Below are 21,899 nucleotides of genomic sequence, written 5' to 3'. Positions count from 1 at the left end.
AGCCGTGCCGGGGTCCCACAGTGACCTCAGCTAATTCCCTCAGCACTCTGGGGTGGATATCGTCTGGAGCAGCTGATTTAAATACATCCAGTCCCTCTAGAAGTTCCCTAACTAGATCCTCCCTGACCCTTGGCCTAGGTGTGCCTCACTGGGCCCCCCTCAGGCCTTCTGGGTCCTGAGGGGGGCCCAGTGATGGGGGAGGGGCTGATCTGGTCCCTGCTCAGGAAAATTGGAGGCAAAGATGTCGTTAAATAGGTTAGCTTTGTCATCTGGTGAGACGATCAAATTTCCTAGCATGTCTTGCAGGGGCCCCATGTTTCCTGGTTCCTTCTTTTTGCCCCCTATATATTTAAAAAAGGGCTTCTTGTTGTCCTTGATCTGGGAAGCTAGTCCCAGTTCCATCTCTGCCTTGGCCTTCCTGCCTGCCCCCCTGCATCCCTGAGCAACCGCACTATAATCCTCCCTGGTGATGGCCCCTCCCTTCCATTGGGTTTACGCCTCCCTTTTAGCTAGAAGACATTCCCGGATGCTTTTGGTGAGCCATGGGGATTTTTGCGCCCTCCTGCTCCCTTTGATCCATGTTGGGATTACTTCCCTTTGGGCTTGTCTGGATGTAAACCTTCAAAAAGACTTTTAAGTTATAGAAGTGGTACAGGAATATTGGAAACCAAGGATGTTTGTCCACAGCAGTGAATGTATATCCGGATGGAATTTGGAAACCTGTAATAATTTTTTTATAGCAGACTACCATTCTTCTTGGAAGTTACATCTATAAAGGGAGAGGCAAAAGGGAAGAGATTAGACATCAAGCTGAAAAGTACCAGCCTACAAAGTATTATCCATTTCCAAATGCACAGAATCTCTTCCCCATTATGCAGGTTTTTATGAAATCCACAAAATAGTTATGTAGCTAATTCTAGTGGACCCCACTTCAGTTCTTCAAATGTATTTCAAGCTAAATTACTTATCCAGCTATTGCCATACATAATTAATTTTCTCTTTCAATGTTCTCAGCACCTTGCCAATAGGAGCAAAAACCTCTGAGAGACTAATATTAAGATTTTAGTCCTATGGTGCTTTGCAGCTCTGGACCTTAACACTGTAGACCAGTGATTTCTCACCCAATGTGCTATGGGTGCCTCACAGGGAACACCTACACATGATTCATAAAATAAACCCTGACATTTAAAATAGAAATCTTTAGTGTCAGAAATCTCGTTGTGGTCTTCCTGAATTCTGCGCAAACCAAGAGTTGCCCTATTATTTTCCTGCACTCAAAAAATGAGTGAAAGCTTAAGAGCTAGCATTTTAAGGGGTGTCTTAAGTCTGAAAATGTTGAGAATCACTGATGTAGACTATACTCTTTTATTCTTTCTTAGAGAAACTTTCTAACCGACACAATACTTGCACTGCAGTTTTAGTGGGATCATTAAGGCACAGACAGAAATGCAGCTGCCCGCTGTAACTCGTAATGCTTCCTGCAAAGTGCTATGAGTTACAGTAATCCCCCAGACCCAACAGACATTCGCTGTTGGGTCCTGGGGCTTGGGGTATTGGAGCTGCAGTTTGGAGTGGCTGCAAGTCCGGGGGGAACATCTGCCCCACCCTCCAGCTTTGGCTGAAAAAAATTCAGATTGAACTCCCTCCACTCTCTTCCTTCCCTGTTATTCTTAAGACAGCACCAGGAGCAGAGCTCAGTTGCATCAGCACATGCAGGCAGACATTAATGAAGGTGCTTCATTTTGGAGCATCTTCATCTGAACCCTCATGCAATAAGGATTCAGATTGTAGCAGGATCAGGCCCTTTTCAAGCACTCTGCAGCCATGCACTTGTGTTTGGTCAGGGCTGTAGAGCACTTTCACGGGCAAAATCTGTCACTTCTGTCTGTGCCTTTAGGCTCCATTTACCTCTTTCTGTATGATCTCTGGGAAAAGGTAGTTCTTTTTGTTTCACCACTCTGCTGTCTTCAAGTATTCTTTCAAAATTTAAATTTGCTCATTATACCTTCCTCATACCACATTTATAATTTTAAAATGGTTATAAGTTACTTTTTAAAGCTACATGTTGCTTTTGAAACTCCAGCTCATATACAGTTAGAAATAAGCATGGAATGTTATTCTTTGTCATTGTCCCTGACAAGTGAAAAGTGTTTCATGCAGTGCAAATAAATCTGAGTACTGACCTTCCTACACTAAAATTGTAAGCTAAAGGTATGGGGTAAAACCATCTGAAATGAGTTAAGGCATAGAATGTCAGTTGTAGGCTTTAAAGAAAAAATTGGCAGATTGGTTGCCATGCATTTTTGTCTGAACATCAGCTTGTGCCACCAAGAGACATCCATTCAAATAGAACAGCTTGGAAGGAATGGGTGTGTGTACAGATAAGGTGAATAGATCCTTGTATGTGTTTATATAAAGTGGGATAAAAAAGATTAAATGCCTAAGTGCATCCCAGATATTTCTATTTTGAAAATATCAAATGAGCAATGTGGAGCTCTGGGTACAGAAAAGGATTTCTTTTTTTTGTTGATGTCCTACAAAATATTTTGAGTGATTGTGTTGTTGTCTAAAATTGTTATTTTTGCATTTTCCTTTAAAGGAACATTTTCAACTTTTAAAAATGTTGTAAACATATATAAAATATTAATAGTTAGTAGCATGGATTTTTGTAAAAAGTAAATAAAGGGCAAATAATATGAACTGGTCTGTTTAGAGATGTAAATTACTTAATACTGCTTGGTTTACTTATTGCTGTTCTATGTCCGAAAATGAAAGACAATGAAGTCCATTTCCTTAGCCTTGTAGTATTCAGTTTTCAGACAGATGGATATCTAATTACTTAGGAATGACCATTTTCGCTGTGTTTATTGTACAGTATGGGAACACTTCTGTTGATTCAGATTTCTTGACAGCTTACATTTACAAAGGGGAAAATTTGGATTAAATTATGTAATATTCTTGCAGCTATATGGTGCATTCATTTATGAACTTTTATATATTTTCTGGCTTTTGTGAACAACAGAATTAATAAACTAACTTGCTGACTTAACATGTTTTGTTCAATTTAGTTATGTTAGAATTTGTATTAGAAAACCCATAATACTGTTATTAAAATAATACGTTATAAACCTTTCAATAGAAACACGTTTTTAATGTTAGAGCAGTCTACAGTTCCTACAAAGTTTTAAGCCAGATATCCTGGATGAATTCATTTAAGCACAACTACAAGAAAAATTATTTGATCATTTTGCTGTTTAAAATAGATACATGCGCTCTCTGTCAATTAGAATTAAAATGTTTCTAACAAATTAGCCTTTTTCTAAAGTATGTTAAAACATGCATAAAACAGAGAGACTTAATGGGATAGATCTAACTCTAGGATTAGTTTCAGGATGGTAGTAGTCTGCAATAAGTATTCTTTGTATGTCATTCTATAGTCCTGCGGGAATTGCTGGTTAAGCTCATAAGACAAAAACTGAAAAATATGGTGGGCTTTTTTCCTTTATTGAAAGTTACCATGTTTGCATTAGTATTAGAATAGATAATCACCAAACATTTCAGTAAGCATAGATGAAAGGCATTGCCAATCATCTCAGGTCAAGGAAATGTAACTGAGAACTCTAGCAGACCTACTTGAAAGTCTAAGTTTCTTGCCTGTCTTATGAAAATTGTTAATACTAACAGCATTTACAGTCAACAACCATTTCATCCTCCCTCTTTAACCTAGTTAGCCAAGTGTCTTGCCCTGGGGAATTTTGTAATGAGATGCGAGATAATATTTTCTTAGTTCATCAGCTGTAATCCATGCTAGTTCAGTAATGATTTAATGGCAATATTGTCATGTCTGGCCTACCAAATGAGTTTTGGTTATCGCTTTCGATTTCCTACTGAACTGGTGTCACATCACAAAGCTTACTATCATTATTCACTCTTTTGTGGACAGATTTACTGAAAGAACCTGGAGACAGAAGCATTCCTTCCAAATTAGAGTTCAGGAGCGTGACTAGGGTAGTATGAGGAATGTGGCACTACTGTTACCTGGGTTTTAAGTGTCTGATGGGTGGATGCATTGGGAAGAAGGATCAGTCACCAATATCAGTCCCTTGCTGTTCAGACACATTAAGGGGCAAATCTCTTACTCTGCTCTGTGAATATGAGCCATCTGGAAACTCCTGACTAACATGCCAGAGAGCCTTACATTAGTCGAGCTGATCTTCAGATTGGTAGAGTAAAACAACAGAATAGATTCATAGCACCGCTATGATCCAAGCCTTTGTAATTGATTGAGGGTAGCAAGCTCATAAAAATAAATGCAACTACGAGGCTGTGAATATTCTGCACTTTCAAGATCTCTTGCATGATGCTACAGTTCTGGGATTACAGTAATTCCTATGGAGCTGCCACAGACAGCCGTTCTTTTGGAGGGTTTGCGGCTGTGCAGTTCTCTCTCCATTTCCTGATGGTCCACCTGTGTCCTGGAGGAGAACAGTTGCAGATTAGTTGCCAACTCCTTTTCAGATCTGTTAAGCACTTTTATTGTGCAAGCTGGTACAGCTTATTAAACCATCTCTATGGTGAACTCTGTTAAACTGCCTTTGAAATCAACAAAGGCTTTGGATATGTTGGGCCTACCTGGAATTTCCCTACTTGAACAAAATTAAGTTATCCATAGCCACTACACAGCTCCTAATTTACTTTCCACAGCTGCAAAATTAGGCTGACACACAGCTTTCATTTTAGAGTAATCTATGACTTTTTTATGTTAATGCGTACATTAGTACAATCTAAATAACTTTATTGTTTTAAACAAGAGAATAAACTGAGTGAAAGTCTGGGATTGGCTTCTGGAAGACAGTAATTGAATTTCTCCATTGAATTTTCAGTGATAGTCTAGCAAGTGTCCTGCTCAGTAGGCCTGTGCGAAGTGGCTAGTATTCACTTTCAATTCGGCTGATTCAGGGGACAGTGATTCCGCAAGTCCCAATCCCTGCCCACTCTCCCAGCCACCCCCACCCCCATCCCCCAGTCTGCCCTGCACAGCCCCCCAGCATCCTGGCACTTAAAAAAAAAGGCCTGCACTCACGGGTTCCTGCCAGGTGGGGGAGGGAGGCAATCCCTGCTGCCCCACGCTGCATTGGGGGGGTCTCTGCCATGAGACCCTAGAGGCCTCGACAGCTGCTGCTGCAGCAGCTGGTGAGTGTGGGGCTTTTTTAAAGAACTGGGACACTGGGGCCAGGTGGGGCAGCCATTGACAGGGGTGAGAGAGCAGGCATGGGTCAGGGGGCCCTTGGGGGTCTGGGGGAGCAGGCAGGGGATGGGGCCTAGCAGGGGTCCCCCCATGGTCCCTTCACCCCGCTCCTCCAGCCTCCCGGCCCCTCTCTCTGCTTACCAATATGGAGTCTGGGTCCAGCTTCCTGTGGCGGCGAGCAGGGACTGCCCAAATCTCTCCAAAGCTTTCCAAATCTTTTTCCGAATCAATTCAGAGAGCTTCGAATCAATTTGGACCTTTTTATTGGTCTCCCGATTCATTTCGGAGTCGGAGATTCAGCTGCTGAATCAGAGAGAATTGAATCAGCACCTGAAGCTTCGCACAGCCCTAGTACTCAATTTGAAAGGGGGGAGAGGTTAAGCTTGAGAATGGTAAAGGCTGTGTTGGCAAGGGAGCAGTCAAGGATTTTAACTGTCAGATGGAGCCAAAAACTATTCTGATTTCAGATGCAGAAGATGCATGCTGATTACTATGGAAAGCTAAATCCATTTAATCTATCGACTTCTTCTGTGTGATTTGCACAGGCAGCAGCCTTATGAAAAATTAAAGCAACATATAAATAATATCTAAGCAGTTTTAGAAGTTACTGGAAAACAGTTCAGTTTATGTAGATTTAGAAGTTAACTATTCATTAAACCGTCATTTTCCTGTCAATAGCTGAAGCTTACTTTTAAGGGAAACTTCTGTGAATAATTCTGTGTTAGATAAATATTTTGCTGAAGATATTTTTTTTTAAAGCAAGTATTCAAAAGAGTGGGTGAAAGTACTTGTTGCTCCTTCTTTACTTAACTGATACTTCACTTAATAATAATAGAGCCTTTCTCAGTCGGGAGTTATTTTGATGCAAAGCAGATCTGACGGAATCTGCTTTTAAATCAATAGAAAGTATAACAAGTAAGGATTTCCAACTTCATCTATTTTCTGCTAACAGCAACTATAAATTAAAGCACTACAATAATAGTATTATTATTGTTAACGAGTACTTGATTTTTCCCCATTATTTCCATTGCCTTCTGATGCTGATAGTGAGTCTTTAAATCAATATAGCAATAATAAAAATGGTGAGGTTGGGGTTTCTTGTTCCGCTGTTAAGGATGTTCTTGATTGTATTTAATTTACACTTTTAAAGCATTATAAAGGATTTAAATCTGCTTGAACCTTATTATTTGTTTAACTCACTATAATCTCCCTCCAAACGCTCCCTCTCATCTCGCTCTCTCTCTCCTGTCTCCCCTGCCCTTTCTCCCCTACACACACTCACTTTCTCGTTCTCACATATGCTTTGTGTTCCCTTGTTTTTCATTCTTAGCAAGTGTGTAATGCAGTAGGCAGATACTAAATATGGTCCGTGCAGAGCTGAAAGCCATTATCTACAGGCTGCATCCCATCTCCTTGTATAAACTTTGACAAATGGATATTTGGTTTTTAAATTACCTTAATAATCTATAGTCCCTTGTCAGTGGAGTCATTGTACTCATATTTATCCTAGTGGTTGTTACTTTAGAACAAAAAGTATCTAGTAATCATAATTCAAGGTTTGGGTACCCAAACAAGTTACCAAGGGGTAAGCTAAGGGTATAAACATACAGCACATCAGGTACTCTAAGGCCGTTTTTCTCAACCAGTGGTATATGTACCTCTAGGGGGACATGAAACTCAGGGTGTATGTGGGTGCTACATTTTGAGTTTGCCTCCCCTCCCCCCAGCGGATTGGAGGCATCTTTGCCTGCTTGGGCCAGAAGTTCCAGCCACCACCCCTCCCATTGTGTACGGTGTGCCAGGGCTTTCATTCCCCGGGGGATGGGAAGCATTGCCCCACGCAGGCAGCTCTGCTCCGAGCCATGGTCCACAAGGAAAAGGTGGAAGTCAGCTCACAGCGGTGAAACTGGAAGCGCCACAGTGGGACTTGCGGTTTCACTTTTGCTGCGTCAATCAGCGGGGGGTATGTAAGGTACCAAAGGTTGAGAACCAGTGCTCTAAGGTAATGATGTACATGTTCCTATCCATGGCAAATTTAGTTGGTTAATGCAAGTGAGATATGCCCATATTCTCTTTTGCAAGGAGGGAGACTTGGTCATTATGCGTATCTCCCTCAAACGTCAGCAGTTTAGGACCCTGGCTAGGCCTGAATTGTTTACCGTTGGAATCAGCTATTTTTACCAGTTACAGAAGGTTTTTTAGGAGGAGAACTGAATGTCCATGTGTAGCTAAAAGAAAAGGGCAGGATTGGCTTCTAGAAGGAAACCAGTTCCAATGTATCCTTCTTGCTGATATAAAGTCTGTTTCTGCCTTTCTTATGCCTATATTAAGAGACTTGCTCTGCTTCATGCTTAGCATGATGCCATATCTCATTTGGAAAGGCAGCCACAAACAGCAGTTTGACCATGGAAAGGGTACGTTTTCCAGCATGGAGCCCCAGTGTGGCTCTGCAGAGAAGCGGTGACCGTAGGTACAGATACGATATCATCAGAGAACCGTGAGGCTAACTGACCATTTGGAACTTGGTGGGCCCTGAGGGAAACTGGAATAGGTCATTGAAGATGTATGGTGGAAGCAGTAGAGGAGACAAATTTACCATGTTTCTCTCTCTCTCTCTCCTTTTAAAATTCAAATGAATATATTACTTTTTCATAGGTTAGACTTTCCCAGACACTAAGAGGACATGTTTACTTCCAGATGCTTTACTTTTAATATAGTTTAGTTATTGATAATTGTTTCAAATATCCATTTTAATGTCTTGGACATCTGCAAAGTTCCTTTGAAGTTTTCTCATTTCTAGTGCAGAATAAAGAATCGTTTTCTTGAGTTGATAGCACAGATTACTTTCTTGACTTAAGAATTAAAGCATCAGATGCTTAGATGCAAGATAGACCATAAGAAAGCAAGTTATTGTATGAAACCACAAACTGGGTCTACAGTTATGAGTGATCATTACACAAGATAAGCACTCAAGGTGAAGATGAATAAGATATGAACTGTGAGTTTTTTGTGGTGTGGGGCAGTCTTTTGAGTTCAAATGAAGTCCAGTCTTGTGGACTACATATTAACTTACAGTGTAGGAAAATATTTGCATATGCTTTTTATTTATTAACAGTAAAATTAAGTTACCTACATAATGCTGATATACTTTTTGTCAAAACATAATTAAGCAGGAACCCTATTGGTGGTTTAAAGCATATTGGATTATAGCCCAGAAACTGGAGATAAGGTGTGACCACAAAATTATGAAGATAATACACTTCTAAATTGTTTGTTATGCTAATAAATTGTTCTCTCCTGGGAATATGCTTCTTATCTCTAAGGGATGGTAAATGATTTGAATGTTGTAATCTCTGTCCTCTAAATTTGCAAGTATAAAATGCAGCATTCATTTACTGATGTTCACCCTCTCTTTCCTCTACCCAAACTAGCTCTTTGTTTGATTTCCTGATGCTAATTTAAATGTTTTTGAATAGGTGTGAAGCTGGAGTTTACAGTGTACAAATTCTGAAAGGTATTTGTATCTTAATGAGAACACTCACATTCTTAAGAGGGAGTTTTCCTACGTTGTAGCAGAAGACTGGTATAGGGCCTAGTTTAAATTGCGATTACTGAATACACATGGATTGTCAAATGTAATACATTGTTTAAACCAGGGGTGTTAAAAACAGTCCATGGGCTGGGTCTGGCCCATGGAACCCAGTGACTAGGGTCTGGTTTAAATAGCGATGTCTCATTTTTCATGAAAATCACAAAATTAAGTTATTTTTCACAAAAAATGTGATTTGCGACAAAATGCATGGTATGGCTGCTTGCTGGGGAGCTCCCCAAGCGGCCAAATTGTGAAATTTCATTGCAAAAAAAAATAGCCGCTGCAGGTTGTGCAAAGCATTCCCCAGCCAGCAGCGAAAGCCTAGCAGCCCAGGGGAGGGGCCCAGGGGGGTTGCAAAAGGAACAAGGGAAGTAAAGAGTTTGGGGATGGGTAGTGGAGGGGCTGTTTGCTCTTCCAGATGGGGAAAACTGGGGGCACAGGGGGTTGGGCCTGCCTGGCCTCTCCCTACCCCCAGCACCCCAGTTTACCTGCCTAGAGGAGCAAATAGCCCCTCCCTTACCTGGTGCCAAGGTAGCCCCCAGGCACCCTCAGTCCCCTCGCACCCCAGTTTTCACACCCAGAGAAGCAAACAGCTCCTTCCCTGCTCATCCCCAAGCCCTTTCCTCCCTCTTTCCGTTTTGCAACCCCTTTCCGCCCACCTCCCCTAAGCTGCTGGGTGGGGGGTATGGTCTTTTCAGCAGTGATTAGAGGCCTTGGGAGTAAGGCCTCTGCTCCTGCAATTAAACCTGGCCCTAAACCTGCACCCCTCAGTCAATCAGGCAGCATAGCAGGGGCGGGGATGGCGACACCATGATCTAGCCATGAAAATGGCAGCCCTCACCACGATCCAGCCACAATATTAGTGAACTGGACCTGCAATATAATCATGTTGTATACTGATAGTAGGCTGTGGTTGTCTTCCCCCTCTCCCCACCAGTGCGTGAGGAGGTTTTCAAATTTTGGTAGTGGAGCTGTCATTCTATGCTTTTCATCAGAATAAGAATAGGCAGAATATATAGCATTTAATCTTTCAGATTTCCAGCAAAACAATTCAGTGCAGCTGTGAGGGAGGAAGAAGTATGTCAGCAGTGTCCCTTAAAGTTGAATGAAAAATCATTTGTAGCATAAAACAGTGTTCTCTAATTAATTATAGAGTATTATGGATCCATCTATTGTAAAGGTTATACATAGGGACCTACCTAACTGGTGGCAATAGAAAGCAGTTTTCAGGTTTGGTCATAGCCCAAAGAGCCAATTTTGCAGTCATTTTGCAGTGACCCCGCCCCTCCAGGCTGATTGTTAGAGAGGCCCCCAAGGGAGGAAGGACAACGGGAAAACCACCGTCTTGATTGCTGGCTGCCCTTCGTGCCTCTCCCTTCCAGGCAGGTTGCAAGGCTGGGTCACAGTGGCATCAAGGACTGCTGGCTCCCACTGAGGAGCCAGCATTTATTTTTATTAAGGTTTGGTTTTTTGGTTATTTCCTGGGAAATCGTGACCAATGCCATTTTTTGTGGTTTCCATGAAAATCACGAAAACATGATTTAAGTAGATCCCCAGGTATACATCTGTGCATTATTTTAGAATTGAGATTAAGATCCTCATTGAAACTTAGTAGATGATTGCTGTCTTTAAATTAGAAGTCCAAAATATTCTCATGTGTGGTCATTTCCCCACTTTTTTGGATCAGTTGATCATTTGACAGATGAATACTTGCCTACATTTAGAAAAACGTAACTGGCACTGAGGTGCCTATTCTCCACAAATGCTTCTTCCCCAGGTTCCCTACTGTTGGTTCAGGTGTGTTCCAAACCCTGGCATCATGTGCTGGTTCTAAAAGGTTTTTTTGTCTTGCTAGCTCCTTTACTGCAGCATTTGCAAATCTCAAGGGTAGGATACATATACAGTGATTGCTTTTTAAATGTTTCTTATTTTATTTTTCCAAAAGGTAAGCTATTACCACTTTCAGCTGACATTCCCTATACTTATAATTGTAAATACTGCTGTACTCGCTATTATTTTAAGCACTGCTAAGAAAGTACACAGGCTTTTTATTTAAATGCTAACTACTGTGCTGCCTTAGCCCTCCATATCTTTTCCTTGTAATAGCTTGCTTTATTTAGATTTCTTTAGTTCCCATTTTTTTCCTCAATTTTTATAGTTGTATATTTTGTGGCATTTTTCTGGTATATTTCAGTTTCAGAATAAAAAGATTATTGGTGTGACTTACCTTTCTATATGAGTGCTGATTGTACAGGTTATTTTGCCAACTAATGGGTATTTCTAATGGGGAATGGACAGCTCTGCCTTCAGAGGCTGAAATCGGCATGAAGTGGGCAAGTAAAACTAACTGCCTATGTCTGCAGTTTTTAATGGAAATGTTCAAAGATTTCTAATGGGCATTTTTAGTTAAAGTGCTTCCTCATTCGGGTTGGGGCTTATGTATTAATGATCTCTATGTACTATATGTTTGAGAAATCCCTTTCAGTTTAATGTTAGGCTGCATTTAGTATACCGAGTCTCCCTTTCCCTCCCACCCACACCTGAGGTTACTTACAAGAGCAAAACATTCAGGCCAGTACTTAGCAGAGCTTTGTTGCCTTGTTCCATTTCATTGTATTTGCAGTTTAGACCCCAAAGACCCCAGCAAGTACCTGAGCTCTTCAGCATGACTCCCTGTTTCACTACCAGCAATGGCAAGCAGATTTTTCACTTCTTAGTCAGGTAACAGGTGGTATGGCCACAGCAGTACTGCTAGTGGAGGGCTTTTAGTTTCATCAGGAAAAAAAAACAAAACAGCATGCTTCAAAGGTCACCCAACTGCCCTCAGATAAAAGCCCCAGATATCAAAATATCTGGTCTTTACAGGACTTAAGGTTTCTGCCAAAGGGAAAGCTGCAGTAAGAGTAGCTGTAGTATAAAACCCCCCTCATAAATAAGAATGAGTAGTTAATTTGAAATACAGATGAGTGGTTTAATTGATCTGGATCTCTGTTAGGCCTACATGCACAAAAAGATTGCACCATAGTCTCTGTTATCAGGGTGTGGTGGCAGAGCAATGAATTGTCTTGCTGTGGATTCAGAGATGTTAGTGAGGCCTTTCTGGACTTTCACCAAAGGCCACCCCAGTCCACCCACCTAGAACCCAGCTGGTCTTTTGGGTTTAGGACTCAAAGGCAGCCAAGCATGATGCAAGCTACATTGTTCCATTGTGTGCCACTGGCTGCAGAAATTGGTGTGTTTTTAACCACACAAACCTGATAAGCTCAGTTGAACCTTTCCTGGTATTAGTATGTTTTTGAAACGTACAGTTAAAATTATTTTCCAATGCCCTTTTACCTTTTTGCTGGAAAGTAAAATATTAAACATCCTAGTACTATCTGAGAAACAAGGATATTTTTGGGTGATACCTTTTCTTGGACCAGCTGCATAGCTAAGAAAGATAAGCTTAGACAAGCTTTTGGGTACAAGGTACCCTTCCACAAGAAATGGCAAAGCAGATTTTTCCTTAAGCAGGCTTATAGGAAGGATATACCTATGATCTCTCCAAACTATATAGTTGGCCTACTAAAAGATATCACCCCCCACAAATCCTTGCCTCTTGCATGTTTCCTGGACTGTCCCAGCTACAGCATCAATCCAACACTACCTGGGACTGTTCACCATTTCAAATATTGCATACCCATGCCAGTAAAACCCTGGAGAGCTTTCATACCCATGGATATGATTCTTTTAGGAGTGGATGATGCACTTCACCTTCCTGAAAATTCTCTAGAGAGGCTCAAATTTGGTGTGCAGACCAGCAGTACTAATCCAAACAGACAGTGACCTCAGCGCATAATAGGAAGAAACAAGTCAGCCTGCTGGGAAGCATGCAGTTTATAAGTTAGTCAGTTGGCAATGAGTCCTCTCTGTCAGCATAATGCCTTGCTAGAAAGTCCAACAGCAAATGGGTAGATCTGATTATCAACCTCTAAACAAAAAATTGGCAACATTTATTTTCATGCAGGGGTCTCAGATTAGATCTCTTTCCCACAAGAGAGAGGTGCTTGTACACAAAGGTAGGGAAAGGAAAATCCCACTGGGGCAGTGTACGTGTTCACCTTTTGGACAGAGGGATAGTAGTTTGGAGAGTTCGGACATGCCTACCTTCCAGTGACTCTGTTAAAGAAGGAAATTTGCAAGATTTTGGATCAAAGTTATTTAGTAAAGACTGTCAGAATTTTTCCTCTGAGATATATACCCAATATAAACCATAGCATTTTAGATCTAGTATATGTCTTGCCATCCCAGCTGTGTACCTTCACCCTCTGAAAAGCACCGTTCTTCCCACAAACAAGGAAAATTAAAAATTGTAGTAGTTTTTCTTTTTGCGTGTTTACTACTATTCCCGAAGGAATGCTTGAAATGTCATATTCATAGACCTGCACCATGTCTGTTTAAGGATGTTTTCTTTTTATTTAGTAACTGAGGTTTTATAAATAGTCTATCAGTCATTAGTTATTTTTCTAGACGGTGGCTGTTTTTTCTGTTTGAAAGTATTTGCTGTCTTTAAGCAGTCATCCTGTAGTTTCTTGCATATAACATACCCTATAATAAAATATACACCTTGTTTTGACAGGCAGAATGAAGGGGAAGAAAAAGGTTTTTCCCAGAGTTATGACTACATGGAGCAGGGACAGCCTAATTTTCAACTGACTTGCCCTCCCCTTTTCTGCTTAACTAAAGCAGAAGCCCTTTCTGCTGCTGTAGACTGGTTTCTGTGAATTAACATATGATTTGGAAAATTGCTAAAAAGTCTCCAGGGCTTTGAAACAAGAAGAGAGAGACCAGGAGCAACTAGCAGACAGCAAAATTCTCCTAAGAAAGCTTAGCTTAATTAGTGAAACATAAAGACAGTTAAAAAAGAGTTGGTTATTAAATGGCAGAAATCTTTCTCTGCAAGATTTCTGCAGTCTTTCTTTACGTGGTACCTGAATAGAAACAGGAAAAACATGCTTGTTTTCACTTGTAGATCAGATGTGAAACCACAAAAGCAGGTATGTAATCCTGCTTTAGAAATTTGAAAGGAGGGGTAAATAGGTCCATCCCATCTGGCTCTGTATCTAAATAAAATGTATATTGGAAGGGTACAGAAGTACTGTCAGGTATGGCAAAACTTTTAGGTTTATCACTGTTGCTCATTGGTTTATTATCTCCCCAATCTTTTGGCAGTTCAAATGTCATTCTTGTTTGTTGCCATTTTATTTATACCTGCTGCTCTGTTTCCTAGTGAGGAACAAACTAACATAATTCCATTCTACTTATTTTTGCTTCCTTATTAATATATTGCTGATTTTAATTTTCCTCATCAGTTCAAATGTAATTGCTATAAAAAGGAGATATTTAGATGTTGCAAAAACTAATATTAAGACAGAACTTGCTCTGAAAAGTTGCTTTTATACTATATTATTAGTAGCTTTCAGATGATGGATTTATTTCAAGCTAAAGAGAAAAAGAAGCTACCAGAAAATTTTCAGACAACCCTTCACACTTGTTTTTGTTTTCTTTTCAGAAAAGTGGGAATAATAAATTAACAGTAGCACAGATTTACAAAGCCACAGCTTGCACTGTATAATGGTGATTACAAGATTAGATATGTTTATGCTAGTTCTGTTGGGAAGCAAGTATTTGGCATTTTTTTCCAAATCTGAAAAAGCTTCAAAAACCTTAAGCTGCATTCTTTCTCTTTTTGGAAAATAACTACCTGTGCTACTGGACAAGCAGATCATATTGTTTATGTATGCTGTCTCTGTCCTCACTTACAGGGGTCACAAGCGCAAGCTGGATGAAGATGATGCTGCTAGTGAATCTAGTAAAGAGTCCAGCAATGAAGATGAGGAAGGAAGCAGTTCAGAGGCAGATGAAATGGCAGCAGCACTTGAAGCTGAATTGAATGACTTCATGTGACAGTCATCTAACAGTGGGGATTTGTCATTAAGTTTTACTCTTCCTAACAGATCAGACTTCAGATGAGCCCCTTATGTCAGTACTCAATGTTTTTCCAAAATACGTGTGTGTATATTTTGCTAAGCAACCCAAGAGTTGACATGTTATTTTACAGAATCAGAATATAGATGTTTTTAAGGTGTTTTACTAAAGGAAAATATACTTTTTTAAAAAGGAAAAGTATTAAAGGGGACTTGGTGTGCTATGCCAAAGACATGAGCTCTGCAAAACCTTCATATACTGGATGATAATACAAAGGTTTATGATTTAAACATACGACAACTTTTTTTAAAATACTGAAATGTGTGGTTTAGGAGTAACAGGCTTCAAAAGAAAGGAGGAGGTAAAAGGAGATGGAATTGGTTAGATAATACAGTGGGAAACTAATTATGTGGTCATCCTTTTTTTTCCACAATTAAATACTATCAAATATAATGGATTTTTAAAATAAAGAACAATTTATATTTGTATAGGAAGAGAGAATGTGATATGCAAGCATTGTGAACTCTACACTTGACCTTGACCTACCTGTTACTTTCTTCTGAGAGAATACATAATGATCTAATGTCATGTTTTTAAGTTACTTTGTGAACTAGTTGGGTTCTTTAGGGAGACCATTTAGATTAACTTTGCCTCTCTGTAACCTGGAATTTTAGCACAGCATACTGTGTGATCCTGTACTGCCATAAGAAGCTTATTCACCCATCTGTGTTGTTTTTGGAAGGAATGAGTGCTACTTCATTCTAGCTAGCATTTAATTTCTTTGAAAAGATATCTGATGTAAAGTTTTTGTATATTCTATTTCATATTTGACCCACAAAACAGATTTTCTTTCATTTAATAAAAATTCATTTTGTAAATCGTTTTCATTTTCATGGGTTACAAAAATAGATTAGAGTAATTCAGCTGTTTCTATCAAACACAAAACAACTCACTTCCTAAGCTTTGCCTTACTCTCTATAAAATAATTATACATACAATCAGAAACAGCAGCAAAACTTAAGACTTTTTTTGAAGGTTTCAAATATCCTGTCTTACAATGTGCCTCACCTTGTAATATTAGTGAAGCAGGCAAATACAGAGCAATTACAAAACAACTTGGCCAAAAGAGTTGACTTGGGTCAAATCTAAAAATGAGCATTTTATATTATTCTCTTCTTTAAAAAAAATGAAATATTATTTTAAAATGGAATGTTATTTTTGCTAAGATTCATAAGGAATATAGAAAATAAGTTGTATCCAAGGTGCAGATAATATAATGCATAGTAGAATACATACATTAAAATTTATTTGCAGAAGCCAGGTGCATTAAAATAGCATCTAAGAAAAGAGAAAATGATTTTAGTTAGGTTTTTTTCTGATTTTTTGGAATAGGAAAAAAATACATTTTTTGCAATGCAAAAATCTTATGTTGAATAGATATATGCAAGGCATGGCAGCCAAATGATGAGAACTGTGTTAAAATGAAATAATACTTGGATTCTGCTGTTTGCTTTCAGGTATCTAATTGTTGCTGGATTTCAGACTGAATACACTGATAATTCATCAGCCTAGTAACCCAGACAAAAACTGCCTGCTGCCATGTCAAAGATGAACTTTTAGCAGCTGTGTCAGGTTTAGTTGTTTAACCTCTTACAGAGTATGTACTGAACTGAAAATTTTGCACCTTGTGATGGGAGTTGTACCAGTTGTTATCCACATAGTATTTTTTTAGCATCAGCTCCAGAACAGATTGCCTGTTCAGTTTCCTTTATTTAGAAATTGAGCATTACTGACATTGCTCAAAGGGTTGCTGTATTGTGTTTGCTGCAATACAGGACTGACCACAGGTTTTGCTGCTTGGTAGTAAAGGGCAATTCACTGAAGGAATTGTAAATAGTACATGGAAGTGGCACTGGAAGAGATCAATTTGAAATAAGGCACAAGGCTTTTATTAAAAAAAAGTAAAAAACCCCAAGGGATTTCTTTTCCCAACCCTATTTTTTTTAGAAGCTGGATTCATGGATTTTCTGAATAACTTTTGCTGCAGATAGTGATCTCCAGTCCCTAATTTCAAACCTTTTACTAAAATAATGTAACATACCTGGGAATTTTTTTTGTCACATCCCCACAATGTTATAAATTTGTTTGTTATCCTCTAGCACAGTTATTCTCAGTGTTTCATGTGCTACAGACAACTTGTGGGTGGAAGTGGGAAAGGGAAGAGCATGCCTCTGTAATTTACCTCTTTTTTTGACCAGCTCTTTTTCACCATTGTTTGGTTTCCAAAAAATGTAATTCTGTTGCCTGTTGGTAGTTTATGGCATGGTTGTAGAAATCTTCATGGGCCAGTACAGATTAAGGAGATCAGGACAATAACCAAAATATCATTTAAAATGTGATTATTCTAACAAATCTGAAAGTCAGCAGAACTCAAGATCTTTGTTCCATAAAGTAATTTGAAAATGTCCCCTTCATCCATTAGCCTGCATCAGAAAGTTGTCAGAGTGCCAGACCAGAATATCGTCTTAGTGATGTATTAATTATGACCACTGCTAACATTGATATATAATGGCTTTAATGTGAAGAGGATAACTAAAAATAGAATTTGAAGAAAGCTTGTCATTAGATGCTGTAGTCAAGTATGCTATACCCCACTTACCTTCAGGACTATTCAGCTTCACTAGGCTACAGAGGCTGATTTTTTGACCACCCATTGTACCCACAGTAGATCTGGTGGGCACAAAATGAAAACTAGATATTTCTCCATACACAGAGCTTAAAACCATATTTTTCCAGTATGAGTTGCTTCTATTTTAAATTAAAGAAAAGAAGGAACAAAGTTAAAGTCAGCATCATGGGTGTTATCTCCTTAGTTTAAGGCTGTCACAACTGCAAGGAATAACTGCTCTATCTCCATAGCTCTCATAAATTTAAAGGCCTTGCATTGTCTTTCATACATACTCCAAATAGTACATTCCTGAATTGAGTTTGTATCACTGATCTGCCCTATTATGCCCTCTACTACTCCAAAATCTGCTTGTAATAATTTGGGGCTTTCACTCAATCATCATAATCTCTTCTCCTTTCCCTCTTATGCTATAATATTTTTTTAATGAGTGGAAGTAAGCTTCAAGCCACATGGCCTTTCTGATTATTTAGCTAGAGTACCTCTAGAGTGTAGTTCTGATGTGGGGATAGGCTCACAGCTGCTGCCATATCCTTGATTAAAGGGAAAGATCACCTTCAAGAAAATTCTTCCTGCTGCTATGGACTAAGGACTTCCCGACCATATGGGAGTCATCTAATGTAGCAATGCTCAATGTCAAATGAATGGCTCAGATTTGATCTGTGGGCCAGATCAGATCCTATATGCCAGGCTTCATCCCTGTGTTACACCCATGTGCCTGAATTGGGCCTGTCTCCACCCAGCTCCATCTATCAGGATCATGCCCCATGCTTTACATCCAATGTAGCACACAGAGCCACAGGACTCCCCATCTACTCATGGGCAGCCCCTGGGCCAGATGTGGCCAGCAGGCCAGGGCTTAATACCCCAGTCCTAATGTCTTTTTCAAGAGGTTTTTTTTTCCATAGAGGTGACTAGACTGAATCACTCTGAAAAAGGAGTTGTAATAAAATTGTATTTTATAGTCTTTTAAGAAAGAAGTGCTTCCCTCTCAAAATGAACAGCTCTTCCCTGCATGACCCAGAGCCAGAAGACATGGAAGAGAAAGATAGACAGTCCTGAATTTGGAGGATAAATTGGGCCTTTGCTTTGATGCTTTGGATGTTGCACCATAAGGTAACAAATGTGCATCTCTTTGACTGGCCTTTATTCAACTAAATCGTGCTAAGGGAGTAGTTGATGAAATGGCCATGAAGCAGTGATTTATTTGCAGTTGTTAACAATTGGGAATATCTTTTGTAATGGAAATAAGCTCCTTTAAAACGTAGAAGATAAAGACGACATCAGTCTGGCTGTCATGGATACAAAGTAGTACTTTTTAATGCAAAGGAATTCATTTTGCTAGGTGAAGGTATTCACAAGGATCAACGGACCTTTGACAGGAAAAAAGCTACTTTCCAGAGTTTCATTATTTACAGAATAGCAGAGGATGTCACAAGCAAAGAAAGAGCAACGTTGGGGAATTGTTGGATATATTAATGTTACATTTTCAGTGCAAGATGCAAGGACATTATTAACGATGGGAAGTATCAAAATGTTTTTTATGAACAATCTTAAAGGTTTCTTTGAAAGATGTTTAATGTGTGATAGTCACTTCCACCAATATCCTGTTCAGAGAAATGCTCAATTATGCAATTGCCATATACATGAAGTCTAACATGACCTGTCCAATAAAGCAATGTTTGGAAAACACTGAATGCTCCTTTACATCAGTTAGATTGTATAGAAAAAGTATCTACAAATCATTAGTAATTAATTTGTCTGGAAATGAGAGGTTATTTTCTCCAAAACAATGTTTAACTTTCATTGTTAGACTTGTGAAGGAGCCGTCTCTTGTGGTTAAGCAGGACTTTACCTTTTTGGGTTATACCCCTGGAATCTTATTCCAAAAGTATATCTTTTAATTTTTAAAGCACAATGGTTTTACTTAAAAAACAGGCTTTAATATTCATACACTTCCTTTTAGTTCTAGGTGTGCCATGATGTCAGAGTTGTTTTACCATACTAAAACTAGTTACAGCAGTTTAAAATGGTGTTGCCTTTTGAGAATGTGCAGATATCATAAACCTACTGTATTATTTGAATAGAAGACAAGATTTCCTCCCCCACCCTCCCTAATCAGCACAGGGGAGCCCCTCACCTTATAAATCACATATAAGGAAACCTCATTAAATACATTGCCTTTGATTAAACTGTTGCCCAAAGCAGCATGTGTTCAGTAGTGGAAACCAAGAGTAAGGCTGTAGCCAACCTTGAGCATGGCTGTAAAACACATGGTCCACACTGGGCAAACACATTGATGGGAACTTACTACTAAGATAGGCTGGTGCAGCCTATCTGAACAAGATATATGATAGTGCCTATTGCATGCAATCCCCCTCAGCACCAACCTTTTCAGGTCATGGTGAGCCACTACACTGAATACATCTACACTTCCTTTTCACTCCCCCAACTGAGCTGCACCTTTTCCCCATTTCCAATTTGTTCTGTTTCTCCATCAGCCTTAAATGTCTGACTTCACCAGAAAGAGCCCCAGATAGTTTACCCAGAATCTCTCTGCCCCCCTTCTCAGCCTGTTGCATATGATTATAGTGGCCCCGCCCTCCATGAGGTAGAGTTGGACCAGGTTGCCCTGCACCTCATCTGCATATACATTTTTAGAGGATCTCTGGACTTGTGACAATACCCAGTTCCAGTCATGAGTCAGGGGCTAAGTAGTACATGGATTTTTTGTGACGGGTATTTGGAGTACACACACATGCTGAGCTATGGGGCCACAATTGCCTGAAACGCTATTGACTCCACTGGGGCCCAGCCCAATGAGCTATAAGGTAAACCATGAGCCTTGTGGCTTTAAACTAATGCATAGTTCAGACTATATAGGTAGGTACAAAAGTGCCATACTTGGCTCTCTGTTGTACTGCAGCAAAACATGGACCCCTTATGCTAAGGAATAAGAAAACTGAACAGTTTCCATCTTCAATGTCTCCACCATATCCTGGGCATAACATGGCATGACAAAATCTCCAACATTGCTGTTCTATGATGGACCAAGGTACCCAGTATGTTCATGCTTCTGAGACAGATGCCTCTGTTGGTTAGAACATGTCTGTTGTATGAGATGGCAGAATCCCCAAGGGTATACTCTGGGGTGACCTGGCCACTGGTAAACATCAGCTTGAACAGCCCAAACTCTGTTTTGTTGAAGTCTGCAAGAAAGACCTTTGTGAGGGGTGCATCGATTGCCAACACCAGGAATCAATTGCTTTGGACCGCTGCAAGTAGAAACCACTGTGAAGCAGAGCCTACTTTGCTTTGAAATGGAGAGGGTCAATGAAGAGCTAGAGAAGAGGTACCAGAGGCAGGCAAGACAAAATGGTACTCGACATGCCAGTACAAGCTCAGCTGAGTTTGTGTGTACAACTTAAGGGAGGCTCTGTGGTGGTATCTGGTAACCCACCAAAGGTGCAATCTCTATGGTCTCCCAAGACAGATGGCTGCCAATGATGCTGACAAAAGTGCTGCTTAAAGTTTTGTTCATGGAGTACCTGTGCTAAAACTTGCAGCAGATTCAAAAAGGTAAAATGCCTTAATTCTGGATTAATTAACTTGCTACAGGCATGTTTATTTCAAAGTCAGTATTTTCAAATTTGCCCCTCACTTCCACTTGGTCAGGGAAAGCAGGGTCTGACAGTAAAGCGGGGAGAAGGCACTCCAGTTGCAAGAAATTGGAAGGACAGAGGGTAAGTGGCTGCCTGACTCCCCCAGATTCATTTTTTCATGTTGTAGCAGTGGGAAAGGGACAAATTCAAGGCAAACCTCCAATACTTAGATTCCATACTTGGAAAATTATAAATTTTTCCATACATAGAATCTAATTATTGGGGAGTTATCTTGTATTTAAGGCCATCTTGCCACCCAGAATTTTGTACAGTACTCAATTATGTACAATAAATAATTGTAGCTATATTACTTGTCTATATCTATTTATGTATTTATATTGTAAATAGCAAACATTTATTTGGAAGGACTTCTTTGAGCTGACTTTGCTGGACTTTTTGAAGGGCTCTTGGTTGAACTTTTTGAATGGTTCTTGCCTAGAGTCTTCCCAGGAGTGTTGGCTACAGGTTTTTCTTGAGTCTTGTCTGCTTTCTTAAAGAAAGTGTCCAAGGAGCTTCTTAAAGGAGGTGCCCTGCAAATGACTGCCAGAGGAGCAGCACCCTGCTGCTCCAGCCAAGTGTCCAGAAGGGCATGGGGGGGTGCTGTGTGCCCCCAGATCTGCCCCAGCTGCAGCATGCCCCACCCTAATCAGGTCCAGGGTCACAAGTTCCCCCCCCGCCCCATGAGAAGCGGTAGGAGCTGCTGGACAATCTGTGGCTTCTCCCACAGCCGCCCAGCTCTACTTG

General features: G+C 40.0%; 1 protein-coding gene across 2 annotated transcripts in view; it reads left to right on the top strand.

Annotated features, from left to right (window-relative positions):
* CTDP1 (CTD phosphatase subunit 1) overlaps positions 1 to 15,685 on the top strand; it is a 180,659-nt gene extending 164,974 nt beyond the window's left edge. Inside the window, exon 13 of one of the 2 annotated variants that reach the window (XM_019544697.1) lies at positions 14,645 to 15,685. In XM_019544697.1, coding sequence (XP_019400242.1) covers positions 14,645 to 14,786 — 142 coding nt within the window. In that variant the 3' untranslated portion in view covers positions 14,787 to 15,685. The remainder of the gene's footprint in view (positions 1 to 14,644) is intronic. The other variant, XM_019544687.1, reaches the window with a different exon arrangement.
* Positions 15,686 to 21,899: the final 6,214 nt, after the last annotated feature.

The sequence above is a fragment of the Crocodylus porosus genome, unplaced genomic scaffold (genome assembly GCF_001723895.1).
Source record: "Crocodylus porosus isolate Cpor-Errol unplaced genomic scaffold, CroPor_comp1, whole genome shotgun sequence".
NCBI lineage: Eukaryota > Metazoa > Chordata > Crocodylia > Crocodylidae > Crocodylus > Crocodylus porosus.
The sequence above is the reverse complement of the archived record's forward strand: the minus strand, read 5'-3'. Positions and strand labels throughout refer to the sequence as shown.